General features: G+C 46.9%; 2 protein-coding genes across 2 annotated transcripts in view; both read right to left on the bottom strand.

The window, feature by feature from the left end:
* The window catches only part of LOC128825428 (ficolin-1-like), a 57,158-nt gene that overhangs the window by 43,123 nt on the left and 232 nt on the right, over nucleotides 1-13,803 (bottom strand). The gene's annotated exons all lie outside the window — the stretch shown is intronic.
* Nucleotides 10,769-13,562, bottom strand: LOC128825429 (uncharacterized). Its single transcript, XM_054007947.1, has 2 exons — nucleotides 12,384-13,562; nucleotides 10,769-11,440 (listed from the first exon to the last, which is right to left on the bottom strand). Exons 1-2 carry the CDS (start codon nucleotides 12,958-12,960, stop codon nucleotides 11,034-11,036), a joined length of 984 nt encoding a protein of 327 aa, XP_053863922.1. The 5' UTR covers nucleotides 12,961-13,562; the 3' UTR covers nucleotides 10,769-11,033.

The following is a 13,803-nucleotide window of genomic DNA, read 5'->3' as shown; positions in this document are numbered from 1 at the left end:
GGTTTAGGTCTGGGGTGCTTCTGCCTGCTCTATTTTTTTAAAACATATGCGAAAGGACTGTGTCTTCAGGTAGGTTTGTTTTTTCATGTGTTTATTTAATAAGTTAAAAAGAGGGGGGTTTAGACATTACTTAAAAAAACATATTTTAAAATGGTTTATAGTATGTGTTGGTCAGCTTTTGTTACAGGGTCCTGGTTGTTTAGATAAGAGACCTTTTCCTAAAAAACGCGGAAGAGCCTCTGGCTACATATTTTAGCTTTTTTAAACTTTTATTGTAAAAAGTTTTTATTTTATATAGTTAGCTTATTTATAGTTAAAGTTACTATTCTTTTTAGTACAAGTTTTTGGTATAATTTTATTTTAAAAGCAGGCCTACTGCTTTCTTCTTATGTTCTGGCCTTCTTCTCTCTCATCTCAGAGGCTCCTTTTGCTAACAATGGCTTTGCTTAAAAAAAAAAACCTGCTGTTTCAAATTGTGCTTACTAAAAAATAACCCCCATTAGTCTAAAACTTTTTTGTCATTATACATTTCTTTTATAACCCTGAACTAATTTTGCAGGCTTACATTTTATTAAAATGCTTATGCCAAGGGGGCTAAATAAAGAAATTTGTCTTCAAATAAACTTGTATTTATAAGTGTTTATACCTTAACAAAACTTTCACTTCTCTTTTTTAAAAAGTGGGAAAAGAAACAAACTTCTTCTCTCTGATCCAGTGGTTAACAAAATAAGGGGAATATAAACTGTCTGTTACTAAAAACCTGGGGTGCTTTTGCCTGGTCTATTTAATTAAAACACCCCTGTAAATAAAGGGATGTGTCTTCAAATAGGTTTGTCTTTTTAAATAATTATAAAGCAAAGTTTTATTCCTTTGCAAAACTTAATGTAACTTGTGTTTGTTAAAAAGCAGGTAAAGAAGCAGCCTTCTTCTCTCTAATCACAGAGGCTGCTTTGCTAACAGAAGCCTTGCTGCAGCTTCACATTGTTTTTACTAAAAAATAACCCAAGTTAGTTTAAAACCTAGGGAAAAACTTTTTAAAATTGTTTGTTACTAAAAGCTTATGGTTTAAACTTTTATTAAAGCCCCTATGTAAAAGGGCTACATGGCAAAAAAAAATGCTGGGGTCTGTTTCTTTAGATAAGAATAGGACAGTTAAAAAGAAGGGGGGAGAAAGAAGGGGACAGGGGAGAGAAGGGAGTTGGCTCTTGTTTAAAACAGATTGGTTCAACAAGTGCATTCTATGATGCTGCTGTAGAATAACCTCTGATTGGTCCGATCCAAAGGCGCTGATAACAAGTCTGAAAGTTTCTGAACTGAGTAGTTGCCTCATTCTACAGAAAAACGGGAAAAGTACAGATTCTCTCTCTCTCTCTCTCTCTCTCTCAGATTCAACCATGTGACTTTTTTAAAAAAAAACCTACACTGGTATTGAATGCTTTTTTACCATGTGCTTACTAAACAGGCTTTGCCCTAGTAAATTTTCTTTTTAATGTTTTGGAATGCTCTTTTCTTAACCTACCCTGATACTAAATGTTTTTCTATTTACTTTTTACCATGTGTTTACTAAACAGATTCTGCCTTAGTAAATTTCCTTTTTAAATCTTTTTATAGCTTTTAATGTTTTTTTAGCCTGCCTTGATAGTTTTTGGCCATGTGCTTACTAAACAGGCTCTGCCTTAGTCAATTTTCTTTTTAAACCTAGTTTTTAATGTTTTTAAATGCTTTTTTTTAACCTACCCTGGTATTGAATCTTTTTTTATTCACTTTTTGACCATGTGCTTACTAAACAGGCTTTGCTTTAGTAAATTCCCTTTTTAAACCTATTTTTATTGTTTTTAATATTTAATGTTTTAAAGGGTCTTTTCTTAACATACCCTGATATTGAATAGTTTAATTGTGTTTTTATTCACTATTTTACCATGTGCTTACCAAACAGGCTTTGGCTTAATAAATTCTCTTTTTAAACCTAGTTTTCAATATTATTTAACTTTTTTCTTAACCCACCCTGATACTTAATACACCTTTTACATTTATTTCAAAATTTTCAATTCTTTAATAGCCTACCAAACTAGGCCTTTACCATCATCTCTCTTTTCTTGAATAACTTACCCCTCTCCTTTCAAATTTCTTTTTTTCCTCTCTAAACCTTACCCAAACTTTCTTTTTTCATCTTTAAACTCTCTCACTCTAGTCTTTCAACCTTTTTCTCTCAATGTATCCAAGCACAAACACACACAACACTTCTCCTATTCAAACACACACATTTTTTTCAAAATGGCAGATGGCGCCAAACTTCAGCACCAACGGAAATGGGGTTGGAGGGCGGGACATAAGCCCTAAATCGGGCATGGAAACCTGTCAAGAATGCATGGTGATGAATGCTATCGAGGGATATACTACTGAGGCAGATTTATAATGAAACACACAATGCCCTGGCTTGGGGACCCCCAACTACAGGGGGCCCCAGAGCCAGACAGCCCAGCACCGTCCAGCACCCCCTGCAGGGAGGGACCGCTGTGGGGGCGGAAGCTGTGAGGGAGAGCAGGGATGGAGCCGTTTAAGAGCCGTGCTGGAGACGTTGCATGTGGTGAGCTTTCCCAGCCGGTGAGCCAGGCTCCTGCGACACTTGCTGCAGGCTGGCGCTGGTGGTCCCACACACCACAGTAGGCAGCCAGGTGAGGGGCTGGCTGGGGGCGCGCTCTAGTGGAGACGTGCACGTTCCCCTGGTGGAGCGTCCATCTGCACCTCTCCTGCTGCCCTGCTCCTCTGGATGCCAGGCAGCACAGGTGCAGTCCCTGCCATGCACTGCTGCTGGTAGCCTCTGGAAAAAAGCCAAGGAAAAGGAGCATCAGGCCAGGGGGTCACAGCTTCCTTTGGCAGCTAACAGGAGCAGCGGCGAGGCAGGGATGCATCCACTAGCCAGCCAGGTATGGTAACCCAGCGGCCACAACTGAGACTTCCCCCCACACACACACACACACATCCCTCCAGCCCCCTGCCCTGAGCCGCTCAGGGCAGCCGGTTGCGGTGGCCCCACACACACCCAGCCCACCCCCCTTCCCTCACTCCTGCACACCCCCCCACAACCCCAGCCCTGACTCCTGCACCCCCCTCATGCACACCCAGCCCCCTGACCTCCCTGACTCCTGCCCCCTCCAAACCCAGCCCCCCCACACTCCCTGTCCTGACTCTTGCACCCCCCCATCCCCATCCCTACCCTGAGCACCAAACGGGAGCTCCTGCACCCCCCCCATCCCCACCTGCACCCCTCACACTGAACATAAGATGTCCCAAGTAAGCGCTCCGCACCCCAACCCTCTGCCCCAGACCTGAGCCACCTCCCACACCATAACTCCTGGCCAGACCCTGCACCCCAACCCGCTCCTGCACCCTAGCTCCCTCCCAGACCCCACACCCCAACCCTGAGCCTCCTCCCACATCTTAACTCCTGGCCAGACCCCACATCCCAATATTTTTCTATTTATTTTTTATAAAGCGCTCTTATTCAAAGCACTTTCCAAATATTGTTTGTACCATTTGCTAACTATTGTAAAGATCATTAAGTGGTCTGCCTCGACCCTTAGCAATTTTCAAGTGGTCTTTGAAAAAAAAAAGTTTGTTTTTGTAGCCTTTCATTTACTTCCTATTACTTATAATATAGGAGGAGGGTGAAGGGAAAAAAAGAATGAAAAACAGGGATGGGGGAGATAAGAGAGAATGTTTTTTCTTGTCTCGGTCCCGAGGGTGGGGCCCCAAAAATGAAACTGAGCATAGGGTCCCACTAACTCTAAATCCACCACTGCCTGCAGACAACCCCCGCTTGCTGCAAGAAGAGCTGCATCAAAGACTGAGTCTCAATGCCACGCTGGAGCTGGTGAGACAGAGAAGAGCCACTTTGAAAAGCAGGGGCTGAAGGAGCGGAGTGGAACAAAGGCCTTGGAAAAAAGAGATCTCTCTGTCTTTAAGGCAGAGAGAAGGAGGTGGAGTGGCTCCTGGTTTGAGAGAAGAACTACTCCTCTCACTATAAGGGCAAGTGGGAACAGATGGTAGGTGAAGTCCGGAAGCTATAGCTGCAAATCATTGAGCTGGAAAAGGGGGAGGAAACTAGGGCCAACAAGGCCAGAGCCTAGCATCCCTTGGCAGAAGAAGCCACGTTGTGGGAAAAGCAACTTCAGAACCACATAGAAGAATGCAACTAGGGCACTGGACTGACTGTGGGGACATATGAAAATGTGAGCACAGAGGCGGATTACCGAGAGGCTGACATTAACACAAGGAAGCTGATTAATACTTTAGGTCTCCAGAAAGAAATGTTCTGCTGGGAGACTTGGTGGTTCAGCAACAGGCTACGTATCCCAAGGTGTGAACACTGAGACAGGATTTAAGCCAGATCCCGCAGTATTGGCCATGGCCTCTGTCTACAGACCCGCACAGTGGTGGACCAGGCTGAATCAGAGGATAAGGCCGCCTCGGTGGACAGTCTCCAGGCTGAAAACCTCATGCTGCAAACCCAGCTCAGCGAGTGCCAGCGGGAGCTGGAGGAGACACATTTGTCACTTGGAAAGACCCTGGCCCAAGCCACCTGGTGAGAGCAGGAGCTGACCTGTATGAGAGCGGAGACAGTGACCGGGGAGCAGCAAGGTTCTTTGCTATGGAAGGGGTCAACTAAGCTCAAAGACAGCTGAAAAAATCCAGCCTAAGCTAAAGAGCAGCCCGGAGACCGACAAAAAGCTCAAAGGCCTAGAGCTGGATGTGAGGGTGGCATGGAACAAACTGGAAGGGGGTTGGGAAGAGGGAGCAGCAGGAGAAGGCCGGCCTGCTGAGCCAGAGGACTCATTAGGAGGAAAGGGGCCAGCTGAGGAGATGCTGGTTAGGGCCCTAGAGGTGGCTAACGTATAGCCCAGCTCAAAAGGAGGAGAGCTGGGGACGTCTGTTTCAAGAGAGCTGACCAGGGCTCTGACATGGACCCCTGCATAGGGTAACCTGGGTTGACTAACTAAAGGGAGTTATACCTGGTGGAAAAACTTCATCAGACCACACAAAGGGGGTACGTGTCTTGAAGCAATTTAGTCTGGGTAAATGGATTGAAAGAACTTGAAGTGCTGAATGCCAGGCACCTGCACAGCCACAAAGATGCCACAAGGGGGTGTGCTGGAAGACAGCACCCTATGTCAAGCTGCCTTTTAGTCTTTCTAACTTTTGCATCTACCCCCACCCCCTTAACGCCTCCCCGTCCCACAGTTCTCAGCACTTTCCTACAGTCACAATAAACACAGAGGATGGGGAAAATACAACTCTCACCACTATCCCTGTATCAGCTGCTGACCTAAAAGCCATGACTGATAGTTTGGGACCCCTAAAGAGAGACAGTTTCTCCAGATGGTGTTCTAATGCGTTTTGGCTCGCAGTAAGGGAAGAGCTGAACGCAACTGAAGTCCGCCGCTTAATAAGCGTCCGCTTCAAAGATTCGGGGGGCCTAAATTGGATTAAAGTCAACAAAAACAGCAACCTATTGACTTTTATGAAACTTTTTGGAGATCAAATAGGTGGGCACAATTTTATAGCACAAACTATACCCACAACACAAAAGCCCAATGAGGACCCCAAAAATTATTTAACCCAATGGAGTTTAATGCAGGTAATGGCCGGCTTAACACCAGTGGGTGGCGCCAATGCGCTGGATACAGGGCATTCAGTTTACAATCCTTAAGAGACTCCACTGCTTCCCTAACCCCTACTACTCCAGAAGACTTGAAATTTGGCAAGAGGGTCGCCCAGCTACCCTAGGGGAACTAAGAGGCTTGGTCCAACAAATAACTACCCATTCTGGACCACAGCCCACTATAGCTGCATTAAAACCAGTAATTACATACACCAATGAGAGCGGTACAAAGGAAATCACGGGATCCCAGGGTACATGAAAAATGAGGTTCGCCAGCTAGCCTGGAGAACACTAATGCATCGAGAACAGTGGAATGGGACCCCCACAGAAGAACTAATCAGGGAAGCCATGAGGTTGCAAACCTGCACCAAAAGAGGTGGCTAGCGTAACTCCTAGCGCACCACCCCTTTCTTCCTCACTGCAATGCCTCCCGGACCCGCTCCCTTTTTCAGGGCAAGATTAGAGGAGCCCGCTGAATGAAGAACCCCCACCACCAATAGGGGCACAGAGGTGGAGGTTTATAGGCAAAGTCTCTGGAACCCCGGGGGACAGCTGTGTCTGTACTTTCAGCAGGGTGAATATACCCCTACACTAGCTTTAATAGACACAGGACCCGCTGTATCCTTAATCAAAACAACCCCAAAAGCAGAAAAAAAGATTAAAATAGGGAGCTTTAAAATCCTTTCTAGGAAAACCTACTCTCAGGTGGAAATGGACCCAAGTCCCCTTTTCGGTACGAAGGTTTGAGACATTAGAAAATGTAATCCAAACTCCTGATATGGTTAATAAAATTATTCTGGGATCCAAATGGTTGTTCAAAACCAATGTGGTAATTAATATGCCTAAAGGTACCCTTTGAAAGTTAAAAATTAGCCCTCATTCAAAAAAAAATTGGGCAGGATGTTATGTTAGCAAAAGGGTTAGAACAACATAGCTAGGTCTCTCAGAGGTGTGGGGGTTTTGTTGTTTTTGTTTGTTTTGTTTTTTGTACACACCCATGAGAGAGGTAGCTACACCAATGTAAGTTTTCAGTGCAGACACAGTCTCACGTCTCACTGAAAGCCAATGAGGCTAAGGCACTTGTGAAAATTTTATTCCTTTTAGGTTTTTGTGCACGTATGGATTGCTGAAGGGTGAAGAGACGGGAAGTCCGTTGCATTAGACCCTGCTTAGACATCAATGGTGATGTTATGGAATGGTGATATTGTGGTGAAGGCAACGGAGAAGCTGGCTGAGTAAGAACCTGATGTGAGCAAAACAAAACCTTCAGTTCCCTGTTTGTTTCCAGGGTTCCCCTCCCTCCAGCCAAAACATAAACCAGCCAATGTTCTAGCCACATTCCCTTCTCACAGCTCCACAGGCCCTGGATGCTAAATAAATCATATGAACCCATACCAAACAGCATCGAAAAGGGCAGATCGTGTGATTCCAGAGCTCCCTGGACTGGGATTCTGAGCAGCAAGCGTTGCTGCACCCATGGGATGGGGACAGTAACAGATGTCTGGGCTGAGTCTGCTGCTTTGGGGTATTTGCCATGGGATTCATCCCTACACGCCAGATTGTAGCCAGGCTGGGCAGCCATGCAGGGTCGTAAGGGCTGATCTACACTAGAAAAATTAGGTTGACCCAGTTACATCACTCAGGGGTGTGAAAAATGTACACCTCTGAGAAACAGAAGCAAGCCAACCTAGGCCCCAGTGTAGACAGCACTAAGTCAACAGAAGAATTCCTCCATCGACCTAGCTACCCCCTCTCGGGGAGGTGGATTTACTATAGCGATGGAACAGCCCCTTCTGTCACTGTATTAAGTATCTACACTGAAGTGTGCTGCTGTAGCGTGTCTAGACTAGACATACCCCGAGGCACCCCACTCTCAGACTCCTGTGTCTCCTTGAGTCCAGACATGCAGAAATAAGCAGGTGCTGTGCGGGCCACCCCCTCATCCTCAGCTGGCGTGGGGTTAAGTGAGGGATAGTAATCAGCTAGTGGTCTGAGCAGATAGTATGTTACTTCTCCCTGGGGTAAGAGGCAGGGGAACAGAGAAGGAATCAAAGCGGCACAGTTCCTTCCCCAGAGTGCTCCTGGGATGGCACAATGATGTGTCACCCCTCACACAGGGCAGACTGTGAAACGACAGCACAGCCTTAATTTTACCAAGTCTTAACTGGTGCCACCACAGCTACAGGGCTACCTGTTCCAAGAGGCCTCTGTTGTACTATGCAGGTTCACTGTTATCAGCATCTGCTGCTTCGTGCCCCATGTTACCTATGGATATTCTGTGTGGCTTTGCACAGAACGAATAGTACGCATCAGCCAACCCTGACATTATGGGATGGTGGCTGCCATCTTAAATCAATCCACACTACGCAAGCATGTTGCTCTTACATTTGCCAGCTTAGTCAAAATTTCAAACACCCTCCAATCCAAGATTCAGACAAACCTTGGTGGAATAATTATAAGAGAAAAAGCAGCAACAGCAGCAGCATGCCATGCATGTCATTTCTTTACCAACCTATGATAACATGAGAATATTGTCATTCCCCAGACCGAATTCCATCAGGCAGCTGCCAAAACCTCACTTGTATAAACCACCGGCACTGAAAAACGTCCACCAAATCATCTGCCCATCTCTGGAAAACCTGAGGTGGAATGACAGCATCTCAAACTGGTTTCTCTCCTAACCAATGTACTTTGTCTCACCATATTTCTGTTGCATCTGTCAGACCACATTTTCTTCCTCTGGCACCACCGGAACCCCTTCTTGTTGGTTTTCTGTAGTGCTAGCGTTTGTTTATTGATCCCTGAAACTGATGGGGAGTTTTCTGCCCTCTGCTCAGGCAAGGCTACAGGAGGAGACACTGACCAATCGGGAGTCAGCAAGCCAGTTAAGGCAGTTTGTGGCTTCTCAGGGACAGTGTAGGGTGAGACTGGGACAGAGGAGGAGTTCCTCAGTGCTAGCCCAGAACCCCAGGGCCTGGTCAGGATCTGCCTTCAAGTGCTGCAACTCAGCACTTGCCTTTGAATTTTGTTTGTTTAAAGGTGCCAACAGCCAAATTCCAAGTTCATTTTTATTTAACTTACAGAGACTGACGCCGAGCTTACAAAACGGGCCACTCTGCTCCAAGCCGGCAGCTACAATTTGTGGATTAAGGCAGGACGCATCTGCAATACCAGGCTTGGCTCTGCAGGGGGTGCTAGAGAGCAGTCCCACCTGCGACAGCTGTCATTACTGAAGTATGCTTTTTCCCTTTATAAAAACAATGTCAGAAGCCCAACTCACGTAAGCAACCCTGCCGCAACAAATCAGCTGTAGATTCCAGCTCTTAAGAGCAGCCTCACCTATAAAAACAGTGCCTTCACCCCATGACCAGACAGCTCTATGATCATTGATCTATCTGCTCAGAAGCAAAACCCTACCGTAATGAATCTGTGGGCTTATCACTCAAGATGCCCACAATAAATGAAGTAGTGTGCTGAACAGGACGTTCATGAGCAATCCTACAATGATGAGCAGCCAAACACATATGATCAACATGACAATAACACAACATTGTGAGCACAAGGAAATAAATATATGGAGATATACCTATTTCATAGAACTGGAAGGGACCCTGAAAGGTCATGGAGTCCAGCCCCCTGCCTTCATTACCAGGACCAAGTACTGATTTTGCCCCAGATCCCTAAGTGGCCCCCTCAAAGATTGAACTCACAACCGTGGGTTTAGCAAGCTAATGCTCAAACCACTGAGCTATCCCTCCCCTGCAAAAGGAAAGAAAACAGATTTCAGTTTCTATGTCTAAAGTTAGTATTATAATTGCTTAAATATAATGTTTTGCCTTTTAGGAATTACCTCTTACCTTGGCCCTGTCAAGCTTCATCAGCGGCCATTGACCATCGTGGCAGAAAGACTGAGAACTCTGTGTTTTCTATCCAAAATTTCAAAAGTGCTTAAGTAACTCAGCAGCCTAAGTTCCATTTTCAAAATGGATCCAGGCACTTACGGGCTGGAATCACGAAGGAACGTAGGCGTGACTACACTGAGCATCACCACGTCTAACAAGATCACTGGGATTTACAAAGCCAGACTTCGGCGCCTAGGCTCCCTATAAGATGCATGGAGGGAGCCTCAGAATAGGATTCATAAAAGCCAGCAGGTTAGACAGCTCCCCGCCTAAGCTAGCCAATACCAGATACCAAGGAGAGGGCTGTGTCCTAAGCCCACACCTCTCAGGGAGTCTGTTGCCTAAATTAGGGCTGAAGGGAGGTACCCCCCCTTTGGATTCTCAGCTGCAACCCCTCTCTTGGGGTTAGGGAGAATGCTATGCCATAATGTGGCCAATTAAAAAGTTGAGGCCCTATCTTTTAAGAAGAAATTCAGGGTCTGGACTGATCAATTTCCATTAGCACGGTTATTAGTGGGAGGTTGAGGCAAATCGCCTGGCTGCTGATTACGCCCAACCAGACACCCGGGTGATTAGAAGAGCCCAGCGGGACGCGCTGTGCATTCGGGAAGTTTTGAAAGCTAGGTTCCAGAGTGAGCAGGGTAACCTATGACTATTACGTTTGTTTAAACAGAAGCTGAACCTGTCCCCGTTTCTTTACCCAGTTAATGTTAACTATCCTCTCCAGTTACCAACCACCTTCCCCCCCACTTCCAACACACCTTTAAAAATAAAATAAATGAAACTTTGTTCATTAACACCGTTTTCTTTATTAAGGATTTCGCGGTAAAGGGTTAAAACTGGGATGCAAACTGTGGTGGGGAGCGGGTGTAGTGATGGAAAGGACGCTTCTAAACTCGAGGAATGACAGGCTCCTGCTCCTAGAGCGGTCCGCAGTGGTGGACTGGTTGTTTCAATGGAGCCTGCCACCCCTCCTTTTTGGGACTCTGTGTGTGGTGGCTATGTGACTTTGTGGCCGGGGAGGGTGGTTACAGATCCCCTGCTGCGTGGCTCTGTCATCCTGGCTAAGGACCGCTACATAAGATCTGTAACCGCCCTCCCCAGCCACAAACTCACATAGCCCCCACACACAGAACATGAAAACCACCTCCCAGACTGACCAGGGTGCCTAGTGACTGCAATGTGTGTGTGACCTTCTGCTGAACCTGCCCCCATGTCTGTACCCTGGTAAAGGTGACCGTGCTCTCCAATTACCAACCCCCTTTCCCCCCTTCAAACACACTGTCCTCTAAAAGAACATGAGGGAAACAGTAATTAACAGAAACGTATTTTTTATTAAGAACTACACAGTTAAGGGATGAAACTGGGACAGGGGCTTGGGTGAGGTGCATTTGGAGGGAAGGAAAGGATGTATCAAATCTTTGGGAATGAGAGCCTTCTGCAATCTGAGCAGTCTGGAGTGACTGTTTTCATGGCCCCTGCCGCCCCTCCTTCTTGGGACTTTGGGTGAGGGGGGGGATGGAACTTTGTGGCGGGGGAGGGCGGTTAGAGATAGAATGCAGCGGGGCTCTGTCCTCCTGCCTCCGGTCCTGCAGAACATCTACAAGGCGCCGGAGCATGTCCGTTTGCTCCCTCATTAGTCCAAGCAGCGTTTGAGTCGCCTGCTGGTCTTTCTGCCGCCACCTGTCCTCCATTTCGCTGTGTGATCGCTGGTATTGCGACATGTTCTCCCTCCACTGGGTCTGCTGTGCCGCCTCGGCTTGGGAACAGACCATAAGTTCTGAGAACATCTCGTCCCGTGTCCTCTTCTTTTGCCGCCTGATCTGTGCCAGCCTCTGGGAGGGGGATGCCGGGGTAGCTCGGGAGACGCTTGCAGCTGTGGGATGGGAAAAAGGGAGTGAATTCCTCAAAAAGATACATTTTTGCAAACAATGAATATAGTCTTTCTCTGTGAACAAGACCATGCACAGTACCTATCACGTACACTCAGTACAAGGTCGAATTTTCTGTCTTCACCTTGAGTGCTTGGGATCTTGCTGTACAGATCACACAAGCAGGGCCGGACACCAGAATTCTGCTAGCAGACGGCCATGGAAAGCCGTAGACTTTTGCCTGCTTAAAGCTTAATTTACAGCAGTGCCCTCCTTTCATGTTCCAAGCAATGCTCCTAGCGTTGGCCAGTTCCTGCTGCCAGCAATCCGGCCGGCATGAACTCTGCCCCTGTCCCACCCACGTCGCGGCTGTCCCCAGGAAAGATCCCTGCATACTGCTGGCAAACCACTCAGCAGGAACGGTTTGCCTCCCCGCTCCCACCACATGGCTGGGCTCGGGAAAGATCCCTGCACGCTGCCGGCAAACCGCTCAGCATGAACAGTTCACCTCCCCGCCCCCACCGCGTGGCTGTAAAGCAGGTCACTATGAGTGATATCACTCCGATGAGGATTACGGAGGCAGAGAAAGACCGCATGCTGCGTGAATGCCAGCAAACACCAGGGCCGTATGCCACCATGCTTTGCCAGGCAATGATACCGGAGTACCTGCTACTAGCCTGGCATGGAAAAGTTTCCTACCATGGAGGAGGCAATAAGGCCGCTCTCCCCAGGAACCTGATGCAAAGGCTTTCACATTACCTCCAGGAGAGCTTCGTGGAGATGTCCCAGGAGGATTTCTACTCTATCCCCAGACATGTTAACAGACTTTTCCAGTAGCTGCACTGGCAAGGACTAAAAAGTTAAGCTCCTAGGGCAAACTAATCATTAAAAACCCATTGCTAACATACCATGCCTATTCTATTCAAAATAAATGTTTAAAACACTTACCTACTGATGTTTCCCCTGATTCATGGTCCGGGTTACCGCCTTGGGAAGGTTGGTAGGGGATCTCCATGAGGGTGATGAAGAGATCCTGGCTGTCGGGGAAATCAGCGTTGAAAGCGCTGTCGACTGCCTCGTCCTCCTCATCTCCTTCCTCATCTTCTCCGTCCGCGAACAGCTCCGAGGAAGTGGCCGTCGACAATACCCCATCGTCAGAGTCCATGGACAGTGGTGGGGTAGTGGTAGCAGCCGCACCTAGAATGGAATGCAGTGCCTCATAGAAACGGCATGTCTGGGGCTGGGATCCGGAGCATCCGTTTGACTCTTTGGTCTTCTGGTACACTTGTCTCAGCTCCTTGATTTTCACGCGGCACTGCGTTACATCCTGGCTGTATCCTCTCTCTGTCATGGCTTTGGAGATCTTCTCGTAGATCTTCACATTCCGTTTTTTCGATCGCAGCTCCGAAAGCTCAGACTCATCGCCCCACACAGCGATCAGATCCAAGACTTCCCAATCAGTCCATGCTGGGGCCCTCTTTCTATTCAGCGATTGCATGGTCACCTCTGCTGGAGAGCTTTGCATCGTTGCCAGTGCTGCTGAGCTCGCCACGATGTCCAAACAGGAATTGAGATTCAAACTGGCCAGACTGGAAAGGGAATTCAAATTTTCCCAGGGCTTTTCCTGTGTGGCTGGTCAGAGCATCCGAGCTCGGACTGCTGTCCAGAGCGTCAACAGAGTGGTGCACTGTGGGATAGCTCCCGGAGCTATTAGCGTCGAATTCCGTCCACACTAACCCTAATTTGACATGGCCATGTCGAATTTAGCACTACTCCCCTCGTCGGGGAGGAGTACAGAAATCGATTTAAAGAGACCTCTATGTCGAAATAAATAGCTTCGTTGTGTGGACAGGTGCAGGGTTAATTCGAATTAACTCTGCTAAATTTGACATAATCTCCTAGTGTAGACCAGGCCTCAGTTACAGAGCTCTGGCTAATAGCATTGGGAATGTGAGATTGACCTTGAGATTTTAACTTGGAGTCTGTTTGCTGCTGTCTTAACTCTTCAGTTCCCTGTTTCTTGATGTTTGTGTTAGTAATCTTATATATAGTTGACCAACCTTAACTTTCTCAAAGTCATTTTTTATAAATATTAAAAAATTAAATAAAAAGAACCAGGTTTAATCAAGTAAATGAATACTACCTCCGCTGATAACTTCTACACAGCTATACTTTTTCTAAAGACAACCCCAAACCTCAGGGACCATACCTATTTTCTGGGCTACGACTCAGAAAAACAAAAGTGTGGATTAAAGGTTAACCATCCTTCTGAATTTCCTATAGATCACAGGTTTGTATTTGACCTCAACACAAAGTACATACATGATCACATTTCTTGGAAACCTAAAGGCAAGTCCAAGCAAACAAA

This window comes from Malaclemys terrapin, chromosome 17, assembly GCF_027887155.1.
Source record: "Malaclemys terrapin pileata isolate rMalTer1 chromosome 17, rMalTer1.hap1, whole genome shotgun sequence".
NCBI lineage: Eukaryota > Metazoa > Chordata > Testudines > Emydidae > Malaclemys > Malaclemys terrapin.
Note: the sequence above shows the minus strand (reverse complement) of the source record. Positions and strands in the feature narration are given on the sequence as shown.

Coding starts and splice junctions, on each gene's coding strand:
- LOC128825429 (XM_054007947.1), bottom strand. CDS start 12,960: ATGCAAAGCTCTCCAGCAGAGGTGACCATGCAATCGCTGAATAGAAAG. Junction 11,441..12,383: donor ATCAGGGGAAACATCAGTAG/GTAAGTGTTTTA, acceptor CCCATCCCACAG/CTGCAAGCGTCTCCCGAGCT.